The sequence below is a fragment of the Camelus dromedarius genome, chromosome 31 (genome assembly GCF_036321535.1).
Source record: "Camelus dromedarius isolate mCamDro1 chromosome 31, mCamDro1.pat, whole genome shotgun sequence".
In the NCBI taxonomy this organism is placed as follows: domain Eukaryota; kingdom Metazoa; phylum Chordata; class Mammalia; order Artiodactyla; family Camelidae; genus Camelus; species Camelus dromedarius.
Window position 1 is genome coordinate 4,632,209 of NC_087466.1, and position 17,795 is coordinate 4,650,003.

Below are 17,795 nucleotides of genomic sequence, written 5' to 3' on the forward strand. Positions count from 1 at the left end.
GACCTCTGAGGGGTCATGGCCTCTGAAGGAATCCAGAAAAGCTAAGGATCCTCTGTTCAAAAAAATCCACGGGGGCATTCTCATGCACAGGCACACACGTACTATTTTAGACTCGATTTCAGTTGGTTCACAGCCTCCTTAGGCTCACAAGGGAGGTGTGGCTCTAGATCCAGTTTAACTGCATATGCAAGCTGCCCTTAGCCCTGAAAGCTCTGCTGGCAGGAAGGAGCCTCAGAGTTCAAGTCTACTGTAAAAACATCTTGAAGTAATGGGAAGATGGGGACGCTGCTTGGCAGAAAGGGCGGCTTCCAGCTTAGAGCGTTACACTAGAGACACTGCTGCCCAGCCTGTCGCTTCAAAAGCAAGGGAACCAAACGCAGAAACATGGAGGAACTCGCCTACCGTGCCAGGACCAAAAGTCTTCTGACTTCCGTTTTACTGCCCCTCTATCATCCAGCACTGAGTGCAAAAACGACATTTACAGAACTGAAGAAGAGCTACTCTAACTCCAAATTTAAATTTTTTCTTGCTCTCTTCATCTATCCATTCATGCATGTATAAAATATCTACTGCGTGTCTACTATGTGCTAGGACAGCGGAAAATGTAGACACAGCTTCTGACCCTCACATAATGTAACTTCTCTAGCTAAGTAAAATTTTGACTAGGAGGATAATCCCTTTCCCAATTACTGAACCACAGTTTAGTCTCACAGTCCAGACACACAGCCTCCTTGGATGTAACAGACACCTGACACCTGACTCCAACATAAACCTTTCAGCTCCATCCCAAACTGAGCAGAGGGCACCCAAATCATGGCAGCTCTCCACTGGGGACTTCCCTTAAGGGCCGTGGGGGAGAAGTGGAGGTGCCCTCCCTCAGGGGGAAGCTCCGGATTGTAACAGTGATGCTGATTACCCCCATCCATTAAACAGCTGTGGCTGAATAGAGTTTCATTTGTCAATGTCACTGAATGGTCGTCACACTACCCTTTGAGAGAGTGCAGTTACCTCGCTTCACAGATAAGGAAATGGGTAGAGAGGGGACAGCAGACACGCTTAGGGACAAACCACTCAGCATCTGTTTCATTTCAGAGTCTGTATTCTTACCAATGGTAAGCTGACTTAATTCTTAATTCTTACAAATCCTTGTTTTATGACACCCCAATCATAAAACTGGGGCATCTCCAATTTCTAGGAGAGAGCTGATGACAACAGTTTCTGCATAAAACTTAATGATTAGGGCAAGAGCCTCCAGAACAAAAATCTCTGCCCCATTCTGTTCATTCACCAATAAATTTATCTTTTTCACTGTTGCCAACTTAAACTCCCTTAAATGTTGCTTAAATGACCCTTTCTTCATCCCACTTCCTTGCTCAAAAATATTCAATAGCTCCATGTTCTGCTCAGTCAAATCTGGGTGTGATACTCTGGCCCAATCCTCCCTGAACCAGTCTTGGTGCCTCATATCCCCTTGCCCATCGCACCCGCGCACAGTGCCATCAGGGAGAACAGCAGCCTCAGGCTCTCAGACGAGCCCAACAGTGCATCTGCCTGTCCTGAGAAACTGCCTGCCTTGGGGTGGAACCCACTCTTTGCCTTACCTGGCTGACATTCTCATCCCTCTAGTTATCCCAATTTGCCCTTCGAGGTCCAGCTCAAAAGAAAGAGAAAAAAACAAAAAAATCCAAAAACTCTACTTTCACCCAGGTTCTCAGAGCCAGTTCTGGAATGGACACTGACTCTGCCACTTCATTCTGATATGCATAAAATACAGTAAACACTAGGACCATGGTGAACATGTATTATTTATTATGCACTGTGTGATTTTCTACGTCTTTTATACATTTTGAGTCATTTAATGTTCCCAAACACCCCTGTAAAATGAAGCACCGTGTGTGTAAGCACCTGGCCCAAGGTCATCTGGGAGGGAAATGGTGGAGTCAGGATTTAGAGCCAGGCAGTCTGGTCCACAGTCCTTGCTCATAACCACTGTGCTATAGTGCCTCTGGCTCGTGTGGCAAGTGGCATGGAACAAGTGCTCACTAAGGTGAATACTGTCACTCTGGAGATGGGGACAAGGAGCCCAGGGTGGGGACAGGATTCGCCCAAGGTCATTCAGCTTAGCAGCGGAGCTGGGATGAGAACTCAGGTCTCCTGCCTTTGGGCCTGAGTGCATCAGGACCCAAAGTGGGTGGGAAACCTTCTGCTCCAAAGCTGTTCATGGTCACAACTGTTTCTTAACTTGGCATGTGTCCTCTGGGGCAGTGGCAGGGGTACTGACCAGAAGAGGTGGCCGCACAGGCTGATGACGGCGTCCTTGGCTGTGTCCAGGCAGATGTTGCATTCGAAGGTGCTGTCCTGCCCTCCGCTCTCTCCAGTGCCATTGCTGCTGCCACTGGGCCCCCCTGCACTAGAGTTCTCAGGGGACGCAGAGGCCGAGGGCCCCTTGCTCGCCATTCTTGGCTGTCAGCAAACGCTGAGTGAAGATTCTTCCCCAGGAAAACCCTGAAAGGCAGAGAGTCTGTGATCCATTTCTGCAGGCCACTCCCCTGGTCTCCATGCCAATACCCCCATCTTCTCTCAGCTCCGTAAGTTCAGATTATGACTGAACCCCTGGGCAGATGTTCCAGAAGCTGACAGTTGTGGGGCACCACCCAGAGAGCAATGACTCAGAAACTTCCCACGAACACGGCCTAGACTGCACCACACAAATGCACAAACTGCACAAATAGAGAGCAGCCTCCAGATGGCTCCCCCTGGGAACTAGGACCCTGTCTCATTGCCTTCACATTCTTCCAGGATCACCGCCCAGGCGATAAACACATGCTCAATCAGGCTGAAAGTTCACAGGCTGTCCTCTAACTCTGAAAGGCCTCTATGTTGGCAGGTGAATCTGCTCAAGCCAGAAGGTTGTGACTGGTATACAGCAGAAAACAAAGAAAAGCCTGTAACAGTGAAAGGTTAGGAAGCCAGGAAGGACCAGAAAGGTCATGTGGGCTAATGCCTTCCACACTGCAATCTTTCGCATTCCATCTGTCAGGTGAGAATACCACCTACCTTATTTTGTCTAAATCTATCAACTTTTTAGCTCAATACATTTAAGAGGAGGCTTCTATCACTGCTGAAAATAGGTAACACTGCATTACCTGCCGTAAGTGAAAGGTAAGTATAAACATAACGAAAGGAAATCTTTTATCCTTTAGGAAACTGTGGGACCTTTTGGCTGATTGAGGAATGTGAGACTCAGACTGTGGGACTCATGACACTCAGTATTCAAACCACTACTATACGACCAACAGACCAGGCTAGCCACTAAATGCCAGGAGAAACAGACCACTGTTTACTACCTCCTCCAAATCAAAGAACCCCCAGGAGCTGAACAAGAAGGAGCACAGGAACACCACCAAAGGATACTCAGAAATTCCAAGCGGGAAATGCTAGCTGGCTACCAGTCAGAGAACTGGAGGCTTGGATGCTGGTCCCAGTTGTGCCTCCAGCTTGCTAGGTGGTTTTGGAAACCTCTCTCCTCCCTGGGCCACAGTTTTCTCATCTGTAAACTAAGGCACTGGACCACATGGTCTTCTAGGTGTCCTCTCCTAGCTCTGAGACTGTGTCGCGCTGGGTTGCTGGGTCATGTCACCCTTGGCCTCCAAAGCAGGCAGCCCTGCCACACATTTGGGACTCACCGCTGCAGTACCAGAAGACCACCCTGATTTCAGCTTCCAAAGTACGGGGAGGTAAGGACCAAAAAGCCACAGTCCTTTCAGACTCAGAAGTCTTCCTATACACCACGGACTCAGAACTCTAGACTCACGAGTGTCCCTCACCACGCCAGCAGCTCAGTGACTTGAGCAGGGAGAAGAGGCTGGCTCGCCACCACTTTTTCACTCAGTTACATCATTTTACATAATGTCCCAGAAGAGTAGCTGGCTGCCAGCAGCACTGCGCCTTGCTGGCCTTGGCTCTGAGACCTTCCCCACGACCCCACACTTCCTTCTCTCCATATATGTCTGCTCCCTTCTTTGGAGGATGGAGCCCGCTTGGAAGGCCCATGGTATGGCCTTTGTCATTCCAGCTCAAGTACCCAACCTATGAGTTTCTTAAAAAAAAAAAAAAAAAGAAAAGAAAAACTTTTTAAAATCAAGGACTAAGCACATAGATGTGGAAAGATAAGTCAGTCTCTCCTGATGTGATGCACTGACAAGTATATAGCACTAACAATGAAGCATCCTTGCCATAAAACAGACTCTAACCAGGGCTCTAAAACGAATTACCCATTACAGAAAATATGGGGCACAGATGCATGTGTTAACTTCACAAAGATACAATCAGGAAATCCAGAATGCAGGACTTTCTACAGGACAAACAACCAAAGTTCTCCAAAAAATAAACAGTAATGGCAGGGTGTGGAGTCATAAATTGAGAGTTGAGACATACCAACCACCGGCAGTATGTGGATCTCACTGGAACCAGATTCACACAAACCAATTGTAAAAATAAGTTTGTGAGATGACTTGACAAAAACTGATTTAGCCTGGGTATTAGTTATACTAAAGAATTATTGTTCATTTGGGGGGTATGATAATGGCACAGTGTGATGTTTTTAAATTTTTTTCATCTGGTAAAGATGCATGCTTAAGTATCTATGAAGGAATGATAAGATGTTTGGGATCTCCTTCAAAATACTCCAGGGGGAAAAGTGAAAGTGGAGAGAAAAGATGAAGTAAGAACAAGGAAGTTGATGGTTGTTGGAAACAGGTGGTGAACTGCATTAGTTTATTTTTGTGTGTGCTTGAAAATTTCCATAACAAGAAGTTTCTTTTTTTTTTTTTTTTAAAAGCAGGTTGGAGAAGAGTCTGTGTATGAATTTACTTAGGTGAGAACAAGTGAAGTATATAAATGAGTATACATTTACACATTTATAAAGAAAATGTCTAGAAGGCACACACTAAACTATCAACAGTTATTTCTGGGATTAGGAGGGCTAGGGAACTCTGAATTTTATATTTTTATCCTGTTTCAGTGTTTTATGACAAGTAGGTATTACTTTTACAGTAACATTTTTGAAAAAGTAAACTGTAAAACATATGTATAATATTAATTTGTTACAACAATAATGAATATAAGTATTAGAAAATGTCTTTGAAAATGTGGAAGAATATACCAAATTATTAATAGTGATTGTCTCTGTACTGGTGGGGGCTTAGAGGCCTTTCCTGTTTATAAAACTGACATTTTAACCTGTATTAATTCTAAAATCAGACAAATTAATTTACATTAAAAACTTTTCCCCCCAAATGTTCCAATTCTCCCAAATTCTGAAAGGTTCTGAGTTGAAATCCTGGCTCCACTACTGACTAGCCATACAGCTCTGGGTAAATCCCTTGATGGCCTGAATATCTTTTCTCACTTGAAAAATGAGGATGTCATACATCGTGCGGGGCTGCTAAGGACGCCATGTGAGACAACACAGTGACCTGGAGGACCCTCCAGGGCAGGAGGTTCTGCTGCTGCTGGGAAGATGCACGCACCCACCACCCACCCTTGTTTACTGCCCTCTCCACCCCCTGGCCCAACAAGGCTCTGTACTTGCATTTCCCTACACGTGGGTGTAAGGGAACAATAAAGGTCATGGTAGTGTCAGGGTAGGAATGGCCAGGGGACAGTAACAGGTCAGCTCACAGTATGCAGGGAACTGCGGTATTACAGAAGGCCAGGCACTGGGATAGGCCTCCATGTCCCAGCTCTAGGCAGACCGTATCACTCTCCTTTGGAGACTGACCGTGTAGTCCCTACCTGGGTTCTAGAGCTCCATCCTGGTAGGCACTCAAATATTTGCTGAGAGAGTGGGCACAGGCGTGTGTGACCGATTTTGGTCAACTCCCAGGCTGGCTGTTCACGTAACCTCTCTTTGCAACACATCCTGGGTCCCGTCACCTGAGCCTCCTCTCTTACCTCCTACCTCCCCTCCTGCCCAGGAACCGCATGCCAGAGCAGCATGGCAGAGATGAGCAGCCTTCCCTGGGAACCGTTCACTGAGTACCTGCAGAACAGAATGTTCCATGAGGACCCAAAAGGACTGGGACACTGGCGCAGAGAAGAGAAGGCCCTGGTAAGCTCAGGAACTAGACAGAGTAAAAAGGAAGCAGGCCCTGGGCATAGCTGAGCGGCCACCCTGCTAAAAACTCCTGGTCCCTGGAGGGACCTGGATTTGGACCTAAACACTGAGTCACCTTGTTGTGGCTGGTTCTGTGTCCCTGTCCCTACCCTGACCATTCTTCACTCCTGATCTGAATCTACTTTCTAGTTTTCATAGCACATTCACATCCACTACCACTTCTGACCCTCACCCCATTTCACAGAGGAGGACATCAGACCAGGATGTTAGAGGACTTGCCCAAGCCAGGCCATCATACATGTAATTCTGTGCCCAGTTCAGACTTTGCAATACAACAGCACTCTTTTCACTCTTACATTTTACTCCTTTAACATACAGCTTTACAAAATTAAACACCTGGCCTTTGTTTTTCCTCAAATTCACTGTGCAATGCTCTACCTTCCGTATTCTTTGAAGTGAGTACAAAGCAAAATCACTACTCATCCATTTATGCATTAAACCAACAGCTCTCTAGCACCAACTACACGCCAGGCCTGGGGCTACCAACTATGGGGTAGGGGTCATAAGGAAAAGCAAGACCATGTTGAGCCCCTGGAGTCCAGGACAGGAGCTAACTGTAAGAAGTCTTAACAAGGCGCTCCACCAAACTCGCCTGTTTTTCCTAAACAAGGCACCCTCCCAGATTTCTGGTTCCTAGACCCCCTCAGTGATTTAAATAGGACCTGGAACTGGACAGGATCCAAGAATCTATATTTTTAAATAAGTGTCCCCAGCTTCCACTCCAGATAGTCCTCTGATGAGGAAGAGTTTTGGAAAATCAGCTCTCAAACAGGGGAGGACTCTGGGAACATAGCACAGCAAAGTTTGGGAGGGACAATAACCTCAGGGCTTCTCTTCAGAATACACCATCCCCAGCAACAGTCCACAGGGACTATGGAGAGATCAGATAATCTTGGAGGGTAGGGGACAAGTCTGCTGAGATCTCAGACAGGCAGGCCAGCACCTGGTCTATCTGGGACAAAGCTGACCATTTAAGGAACAAGTTCACCTCTTGCTTTGAAAACCATTCCTAAATTTGAGATGTCCAAGGCAGCACATGTGGTGCTGGGACTAAGGCAGGTGTGTGATACTTAATAATCCCTTAGGAATGCAGAGCCTGGCCGCTGAGGCTGCCTGACCCAGCACCTACACTCTACTACCTGCCAGAGCTAGCCTGGCCCTCCTCACAGGAACTGAGAGAGGAAGAGAAAGCAAGAGTTGCATATCCCTGAAGGAGGCCCCCGGGAACTCAACCTCAGGAAGAAATCTCTTTGTAGTATTCCTGTGTTCAGTTCTCAGGTTCTAGAGCTGCAAACATTCATCATCTGCCTTCTCTGCCCCTTCAACTCTATGAATTCCTGGCCCAGGTGTTCAGAGGTATCTGGAAATGTCAATCCTAGTTATGCATATTACAAATTTGGATGATAAATAACTGGCATGATCTGAGAGGTGACCCAGCAGAGGTCCTGCTCCTGTGGGCACATGCTTGTTCACGTGGACGCCTTCCACCAGAACAGTGACGTGTCCAAGCCCGTTATCACTGCTCATTAGGCCGCTGCTGGACCACATGTAGGCCAAGATGGGACCCACATTCCAAGAATGTCTACATCACACTTGCAGAAGGTTCGAGTGGGAAGAAATCTGAGTAAGCTGACTGGAACTTGGAACACACAGAAACTAGCCCCTAACATTTTGGAGTCTAAATGGAGTTGAGGTCCTCGGCTAGCTCACAGAGGGCTGGCCCTCAAATACAAGACCAAGGGCATGAGTGGCCTTTCAGGTCCAGAAGGACAGAGGAGGCTGAGAGTTGGTCTCTTTTCCTTAGGGCTGCACTGGTCCTTTTCTCTGGTACCCTCTAATCTTCCCATCTGTTCAACCAACCCCACACTTACCTTCAAAGATGTATTCATGATCCTATTTGCCAGACATTCAAGGCACAAAGATAAAGGGTTTCAGCCTAACAGGGGACACAGGCAAGTAAACCAAAAGGGCAGCCCAGTGTGCTACGTGCTGACAGTGGTGTGTACAAAGTGGTGAGGCCAGGGCTTGCTGGGGAGGATGCAGACACGGCACACAGGACAAGTGGACAGCTCAATTTCCAAGTTCATTGTGGCTGGAGCCCAGAGCACACACGGGGGTGGGAAGGCAGCAAGGGCTGGGACTGAGGTATGAAGAAAGGCCTAGAAGGCCTTGAGCCCTTCAGCCCTGGCCTGTCAGGCTCATTCCCTGCTGAGCCACCTAACCCAGACCTGCCTAAGCTTCCAAAGAGTTCCGTGATTCCAATGTCTCTTTCTCTCCCCATCCAGCTCCCATTCCCTGGCTAAGTAAACTGATACATTCACGCAATAGATTACGAGGCCACTAAAACGTATGCTTCCATAAAGATTTTGCTTACATGGGGATTTTAATTACATAACATAATGTTAAGTGAAAAAAGCAGGACAGAAAATTGTATACCAAACTGAACATACTGTATGATACCAACAGGTTAAAAGATACAGAAACAACTGGTAGGGCCCCAAAATATTAACTGTAGTGGTCCCTGGTTAGTGGAATCATGGGCAAAATTTTAAAGTTTTTTTTACGCTTAACTGTTCTTCCCATTTTTCCCATAATAAATACTATGTTACTAATACTCATAAAAAATCTGGGAAAATGCTAAAGGTCCCGTATCTTCAGATCTCAGCAGGGGACAAAAAGGAAAGCAATCAAATGAAAGAAATCCACACTAAAGTGTGATGATCCTTAGCATAATATCCTCTCAGAAATTTTCACATTTAAAATTTTCATTTATATTTTTAATAAGAAACACATTCATATGGCTCAAAATTCAAAAGGTACAAAAGGATATAGACTGAAAAGTCTCTCTCTCCCATCCATAGAACCTAGTCACCCTGTTCCCTGCCTTGGAGACCAAGGTCCTAGACTATCCCTTGAGGACACATTCCAGGAGTAGAAATGCTGGGTCAGAGGGTAGCTATACTTGTAATTTTGACAGATAGTACCAAGCACCCTCCAGAAAGGATGTGCCAATTTTCACTCCCATGAAAAATACGTAAGAGTGGTTCCTTTGCTCATCCTTGCCAATGACATGTATATCTTCCAAACAGAACATATGCTAAGTCACATGAGAAATACAGTGAAATTTTGGCAGTTTGGACAGATACTTGAAGTTCATTAATTAATTATTAAAATCCATTGTGTTCCATGCACTGTGCTAGGCCATAGAGATAAGAATCTCCAAATATAACACACATCTGAGTGGGAATTCTAGGCTCAGCTGTTCCTACTTTTTCACATTGTCTTTCATTATTTCTGAATTAAAAGGTTTTCTTCTTTGTTTCATTTTAAGCTTCAATGGTTTTTCTCAAAGCTTACCAGGTTTCATAAGAAAGGGTGGAGCAGGGTTCAGCTTACCCTGGCACAAGCTTTTGAGGAGTCATTCAAGAGGCCTTCTGCCATCCCTTATATCACTGTCTTAAATGTGCCTGAACTTTTTATGGACTTTTGACCTTAAAATTAGCATGGCACAGAGGAATCTGATGGTTCTGGGTTCAAATCCCAGCTCTGACACTAACTCTGTGACTTCAGTCATTATTTTCTCTCCAGGCCTTTTTTACTCAACTATAAAATGCGGCGATTACCTTGCTCACATGATAGTTGTAAGGATTAAAGAGAGAAAACAGGAAGGGGCCAGCACAGTGCCTGCACACAGTAAGTGCTCAGAAAGTGTTAATCCCCCTCTGCCATGAGGTCTCGCAGAACACGCACACACGGAACACGTAACTACATCTTTATATTCCCCACAGAGCTATGCACTCAGCTGGTACTCGCCTTACTTGCTGAATGAATGAGTCACAACTTCCCTTTCTGAATGAGCATCGTTCCTTGAAGGCACTGTAGGTGAGACATCAGAACTGTGTATGAGGAAAGCCAAAACAGGACATGCTTAGTTTGATCCTGGTAAGATCAGATTCTCCCCACAAGTGTGAAAATAAGGAGGCACTTGTATCTATCATCACTGTGAATAACATAGGCTAACACTCTGCTCAGTCTTTTAATGAATTCTCATTTAATCTTTACAACCTGCCTTTGAGGTAAACACTGCTGTACCATCTTTAGCATCCCTGGGAGGTCAGATTAAGGCTCACAGTAGTTAGGTCACTTGCCCAGTCACAGGGCCAGTAGGAAGCAAAGTTCTCAACTCCCAAGCCAATGTGCTTAAGCACCTCAGTGATTTGTTCATGTGTCTGTCTCCTCAAGCCCTGACGCAGGTTCCAGGAGCCTTATTCAGCACAGGGCTAGACACCTCAAGAGCACCTCATAAATATGTGTGGGGTGATGAATGTGATGCCCAGGAGTACTCAGAACTGTGCAACTCAATATGAGTCAATGTAGCCAAATGAAGTTGTAGAAAATCAGTATTCTAAAAGAACAAGACATTCTTCAGTGATGCTTTCCAGAACTGGAAATGTTACATAACTGTTTTAGAATAGTTTTTTTTCTTATGTATTGCCCAAAACAAATGAAACAAATGGAAAAAACCCCAAAAGGTCAGGGATATACAACCAAAAAAAGGTTGAGGTTTTCCCAAACTGGTGCCAACTTGTATTAGACAATGCCAGTCTCAGAGAGGATTAATTATTCATTGAACTGTCTTGCTCACTCTAGTTAGACACCTCCTGGAGTCACATGCACATTTGTCAATAAACGATGGGAATTTGCTAATTTCAATTCAAACCAATGTAACTGGATAAAAGTGTATTAACGAAAGATTGTCAGACTAGACAGATCCTAGTTAAGGGCTGTGAATTCAGTAAAGTACAACGAAAGGAACAATCTGCAGCCAGAGGACCTAGTCTAACACTCTGCTCTGCCACTCAACTAAGCCAGGGCCCTCGCCCACAAATGGGGTAATTGTGCCTATCCTTCCTTTGTTATCTGAAAAGTTTTCAAAGTGACAGTTTTGCTTTTGTTTTCACACAGTCAGTAAATCTTTATTCAATTCAGTTTCTATAGAATCTCATTAATACAAATTTTACCCGAGGTTGAGCTAAAGACCTCTGAAGTACTCTAAAGGTAGAGTATAAAAAGAAAATGAGTAAGGTCGACGAGATTTAACCAATTATGGAGAAAACTTTCTAAGAATTTCAATAATATCAGCATATACTTGACAAAAACAATGATCTCGCTTCTCCTTTCAATAGAAGGCCCCACGGAGGACCACCAGGAGAGCATGCATAAGACAGACCAACCATGGCTATAAACAATAAAACCAAAATGGCATTGCTTTAAATAATCTGTAATACTGACTTTTACAAATTAGGCTTGTGCCCCAAGCCACCTCCATTAATTGTGCTTATTGTCAGTGCAGTCTGGGAAACATTTAGAGAATGTCAAGAACAAGACACAACAGTAAAAATAAATCAGACTCGGTTCTGGTTCCTGCCCTCAAGAAATCCATGTCCTTGTCAGAATTTAACTGCTATTTTTTAAAAAGCGCCTCGGTGGGGACGGTATAGCTCAAGTGGTAGAGCTCATGCTTAGCATGCAGGAGATTCTGGGTTCAATCCCCAGTACCTCCATTAAAAAAATAAATAAATAGACGTAATTAGCCCCCCCCCCAAATAAAATAAGTAAAATTAAAAGTGCCTCACACTGAGAAATTCCTCTGCAGAGATAGTAGTGTTAATTAAAAGAAAGAAAGAAAGAAAGAAATTCTCCTGGGCTTTTGCCTAGGAGGCACTTTCGCATTCAGACAGCTGTCCATCTTTAAAACCCCAGCCATGTTACAGCAAAAGGCACTTCTGAGAGGCAACTGGGGGTGTGGATATTAAACAGCCAGGAGCTAGACAGATGACCACAGGAGTCAACCTGGCGACTGGTCCCAGGACAGACAGCCAGCCTCCCTGATGCTACTTTCACAGAAGCAGACACGGCCGCTTCTGATCTGTGTGTGTCCTTAGGCCAGCTGGGTTGGGTGACAAGGACACCACTACCCAGTGGTGCTTTGCTCCCACTACTCAATGAAATGAAGAGATGGACCCATGCCATCCCCAATGGGTTGCATCCACGAGGGCCAAGTCTGAGAATCTTAGGCCAGAAGCTACTTGGTGGCTTTTCTCTACTTTAAAAACTACATTTCTGGCAATAAATTTTCAGATATGACTCCAAAGGCACAGGCAATAAACTAAAAAATAAACAAAGAGACTTCATGAGAATTTTAAAATGTTGTGCATCAACAGACACAATCAACAGAGTACAAAGGCAACTCAGAGAATGGGAGAAAATATCTGTCAATCATACACGTGAGGGATCAATATCCAGAATATATAGAGAACTCCTAAAATTCAACAACAAGAAAATGGACAATCTGATTCAAAAACGGGCAAAGGACTTGAATAGACATTTCTCCAAAGAAGATATGGCCAATAACAACATGAAAAGATGCTCAATATCATTAATCATTAGGGAATGCAAATCAAAACTATGAGATATCACCTCATACCCACTAGGATGGCTACTATCAAAAAACAAACAAACAAACCCAGAAAATAACAAGTGTTGGTGAAACAGTGGAAAAACTGGAACCCTTGCGCACTTTTGGTGGGAATGTACAATGGTACAGCTGCTGTGGAAAACAGCGTGGCAGTTCCTCAAAAATTTAACAATAGAATTACCTATGATCCAGCAATTCCACTTCTGGTTATATACCCCAAAGAACTGAAAGTGGGTCTTAAAGAGATATTAGTACACAATTGTTCATATCTGCATTATTCACAATAACTAAAGCAGAGGAGCAACCCAAGCGTCCGTCAATAAATAAATGGATAAGCAAAATGTGGTATATAAATACAACGGAGTATTATTCAGCCTTAAAAAGGAAAGAAATTCTGACACATGCTACAACACGGATGGATCTTGAGGACACCATGCTAAGAGGAATCAGCCAGCCACAAAAAGACAAAATACTATAGGAGTCCACTTACATGGGGTATTTAGAGAAGTCAGAATCATAGAGACAAAGTACAACTGTGGCTGCCAGTGGCTGGGGGGAGGAGCGAATGCGGAGTTACTACTTAATGAGTACAGAGTTTCAGTTTTGCAAAATGAGAAGAGTTCTGGAGACGGATGGTGACAGTTGCACGACAACACAAACATACTTAATACCACTGAAGTGCACATCTAAAATGCTTAAGATAGTAAATTTTATGTTATGAATATCATACCACAATAAAAAAATTGAAAAATAAATCCCTACATTTTCACAAAGGGTTATTTATTGTATGATTCCCACACAGGAAATATCTACAGGAGGCACATTCACAGAGATAGAAAGAGGATCAGGGGTTACCAGGAGTTAGGGTGAGAGGAGAACAGGCTGTTATTGCTTAATGGGTGCAGAGTTTCTGTTTAGGGTGATGAAAAAGTTTTGGAAACAGAGATGATGTTTGCACAACACTGTGAATGTACTTAATGCCACTGAGTTGTACGCTTAAAAATGGTTAAAATGGTAAATTCTGTCATGTGTATTTTTACCACAGTAAGAGTTTTCAACCTGTGCTCCCTATTAAAAAAAACAAACTAGATTTCCACCCACTAAGAACATGCTGAGTGTTATAAACATTACATCTATACCTTAAGACTTCCTGGTTTATTGACTTATTGGATAAGGGAACAGTTAAGTAATGTATTAGAAGTCAAGCTTACAGAAGAGGCTGGCAAAAACACAGAGACATCAACATAACGTTAATAGGAAAAAGCAAGCTATAAGAACTATGTACAGTGAATGGTTTCAACCATTAAAAATGTTACCTGCTGGGGGGAAACAAGAAAGAAAGAAAGCAATTGCAGTAAAGGCTCTTGTTAGATACTGGAGCTAGAGATGACTGGGGAGGATGTGTGTATGTGTGTGTGGGGGGGTGCTTTTCTGTATTTCCCAAAATGTCTAATATGAGCATCAATTACTTTCACAATTAGAAGCACTGGGGTGTGTGTGTGTGTGTTGAAGACAGTCTACATAGAGCCGAATGCTCTGGGGCCGAGAGAGGCTTGGGTGCGCTGGTAGCTCTGCCCGACAGGCAGTGGCCCAAGGCTCTCAGTCCTGAGTGTTGCAAACCACCCGCCTCCTCAACTCCCTGCCTGTGACCAGACAAGCACAACAGGAGCTCCCAAGTGAAAGGCTCCTCTAGTGGTCTCGTCACATCATGGATGATGCTGGTGCACCCCTTTCACTGGACACAGCCACCCCAGCTTTGCATGGTCAGCAGTGGTCAGGGCTGAACCAATCTTTGAATGGTCAGCAGTTTCAAATGGACAAGTCGGTCTGCACTTCAACAGGTCCAAATCCAACTCCATTCAGGTAAGGGAGTTACTGGCATTGCCTCAGATCCTGCAGGTCAGCTCACTCCGAATAACTTCAAGGGGTTTCAGGGAATCTGCAAACTCTTCGAATATTTACATGTAAAATTGTACATGTTGACAAATAACTCAATGACAAAATGGGCAAAGGATCTGAACAGACATTTCTCCAAAGAACATACACAGATGCCTGATATGCACATGAAAAGATGTTCCACATCATCATCATTAGGGAAATGCAAATAAAAACTACAATGAAATTCACACCCACCAGAGTGGAAATAACAGCAACAATAATAAAGACAATAGCAAGTGTGGAAGAGGATATGGAGAAAATGGAGCCCTCTTATACTGCTAATGAAAATGTAAAATGGTGTAGCTGCTGTGGAAAACAGTTTGGCAGGTCCTCAAAAAATTAAGCAGAGCTGCCATATGAGCCAGCAATTCCACTCTTAGGTATACACACCTAAGAGGGTTGAGAATATGTTCAAACAAAAATTTGTACAGGAATGTTCACAGCAGCATAACAACTAAAAGGCAGAAACAACTTAAATGTCAATCAACTGACGAATGGATAAATGAAACACAGTTTGCCCATACAGTGGAACATTATTCAGCCATAAAAAGGAGTGAAGTACTGATACACCTGACAACATGGATGAACCCTGAAAACTATGCTTCATGAAAGAAGCCAGACACAAAAGGCCACATATCATGTAGTTAGTGGTTGCTGGGGGATGGGAAGAGGGGAGAAGAGGGAGAAACTGCTAACGTGTACAGGGCTTCTTCCTGGCATGATGACAATGTTCTGGAATTAAGATAGTGGCGATGGTTGCATAACCTTGCAAACATACTAAAAACCACTGAACAGTATACTTTAAAATGGTGAATTTAATGATATGTGAATTCTATCAAAAAAAGATTTGAGGGATCTCCTACAAAATAATTGGCCAGTTCTCATCAAAAGTTTGCAGTCATGAAAGACAAAAACGACTGAGGAACTGCCTCAGATTGAAAGAGACTAAGGAAACTTGGTACTAAATGCAAAGTGGGAAAGTGGACTAGATCCCGGAACAGAAAAAGGACATAGTGGGACAAATGGCAAAACTTGAATAAAGCCCATAGATTAGTTAGTAGTACTATATTATTATTAAATTATTTAGATAATTTTATTATGGTTATATAAATGTTAACATTAGGGAAAGTTGGGTAAAGAGGATACAGGAAGTTTGTATATTATTTTTGGAAGTCTCAAATTATATAAAAATAAAAAGTAAAAAAAAAAAATGTACACAGAGCAGGTTAGGGGTAGGCAAATTTTTTTCTGAATAGCACCATGTAGTAAATATTTCAGATTTTGTGAACCATATGGTCTTTGGGGCAATTACTCAACTCTGCTACCAAAGACAGTATGTAAATTAAAAGATATGGCTGTGTTCCAATAAAATCTTATTTATGGAAACTGGAATTCGATTTTCCTATAATCTTTGCATATCACAAAATACTATTGTTCCTTTGGATTTATTCCCCACCATTTAAAAATGTAAAACCCATTCCCAGCTCACAGGCAGTGGGGTCAGATTTGGCTGACAGGTCATAGACTGCAGGCTCCTTCTATAGGTCAGAATCTGTCAGTATGCTTCAATTCCAAAAAAATAAGGAGAAGCTTCACATCAATTAAGTTTGGCAACACTAGGTTAAACAAGGTTATGCATATTTCTTTATTGCAGGACATCTCAGTGCCTTTAATATGGTACTATAAACTGAGAAGCTCCAAGAAGGGATAATGATATGCAGCTTTTTTCAAACTTATTTTTATCACAGAACATTTTTTTTAGAGGCATCTCTTCAGACTAGTGGCCTGAAGAATACATTATGGAAATGTGGGCTTAGGTACTTTTTTATAAGGAACATTTCAGATTGAGAAGTTTTAAAGACACTACTAAATTAAAATCATTTTACTCAGCACCTGGATAATATCTGAATAAGCATTTCACAACTTTAAAAAAAAATTCTAGGAAACACAAACAAACAAGGCAGGAAGGTAAACAGAGGTAGGAAGTCTTGGCTCAAACTCAACATTTTTTTGGCAGGGGGATGTCAGCAGAATTGGGACATAATACGGAACCTCTGCTCCATAGGGCAAGATAAATATTCTAACAGGTTTTGAAAAAGTGATCTGCTTGGAGTTTTGTAAATCACAAAATAAGGAGCTTTGATGTTTAACTAGAAAACTAAAGATATGCTAGAAGCATTAAACGCAGATTACACGTGAGGATGAACTGGCAACCAAGTCCATCAGAGGACTGGTTTTTAAGTGTGGATAGAAAGTTAGCCAACAGATTGCAAAAATTCTCCTGGCAGACACAACCTCTATACAACACACTGCTGGAGAGAGGATTAAAAAGGGATTTACGTCCTGGGGCTGGGGGGGTGGGGGTGGCTGGTGGCATGAACAACCTCAAGGGGTCCCTTTTGACCCGGACTCTTCAATTCTGTGAGTCCAAAGAGTTCACTGGCTGCTTCTGATCAGATACAAAATCTTCAGAGGCATTTCCAAGTTTTTCTAAGAAAATAAGCTACAAACAGATGGAGTTGGGACCCTGCTTAGTTATTCATTCAACAAACACTTAAGGATCCCTTATCAGATGGGCCATTCCAAAGTCCTAGAACAGAAGGATGGTACATAAGACAATCAGGAAGAGATTACATAAGTTCAGATACACTGGCCTCACTTCTAGAAGATGCAGGCCGAGGGGACGGAGATGTCAAGAAAAGAGGACAGAAAAAAAAAAAAAGTCAGCACCAAAAAGACTCAAAGTAACTACTCAGAATTGGGCACTTTCAAGTTGAAAAGGACTTCGATTTAACACCTTAATAGCTCCTACAACTGGGAGTTCACTATCTTAGGAGGCAATCCATTCCACTGCTTTCGGACCAACATTAGGTTCTTATATTCAATCAAAATCTTCTCTTCCTACAGAATCCACCTATTGGTTCTAGTTTCTGCCTCTTTCAACCACAAAGATGAGGTAGAAGCTCTCTTCACCATAACAATGTTTTCAGTTTTCAATGACAGTTCCTTTCCATTGCTCTCTTTTCTGGGCTAAACACCTGCACCCCCCTCCTCCCTTTTTTTTCTCTCAAATATCCTGAACAAGTTCCAGCTGCCTCAAAGCAAAGAATGGCCATCTAGTACTCATAACAGGAAAGCACTTAAGATCAGTGGTATTCAAACAACAGTATGCAGAGGACACCTGAGGAGTACGTTCAAAAT

At 43.2% G+C, this 17,795-nt stretch overlaps 1 protein-coding gene across 6 annotated transcripts in view; it reads right to left on the bottom strand.

Annotated features, from left to right (window-relative positions):
- Nucleotides 1-17,795, bottom strand: part of RNF185 (ring finger protein 185) — a 30,176-nt gene that overhangs the window by 11,613 nt on the left and 768 nt on the right. For 2 of the 6 annotated variants that reach the window (XM_010992260.3, XM_010992258.3), the window contains exon 2: nt 2,282-2,505. In XM_010992260.3, coding sequence (XP_010990562.1) covers nt 2,282-2,457 — 176 coding nt within the window. In that variant the 5' untranslated portion in view covers nt 2,458-2,505. Of the gene's footprint in view, nt 1-2,281; nt 2,506-5,955; nt 6,044-9,991; nt 10,075-17,795 lie in introns of those variants that run through there. The other 4 variants (XM_064481063.1, XM_031443106.2, XM_031443104.2 and 1 more) reach the window with 4 other exon arrangements.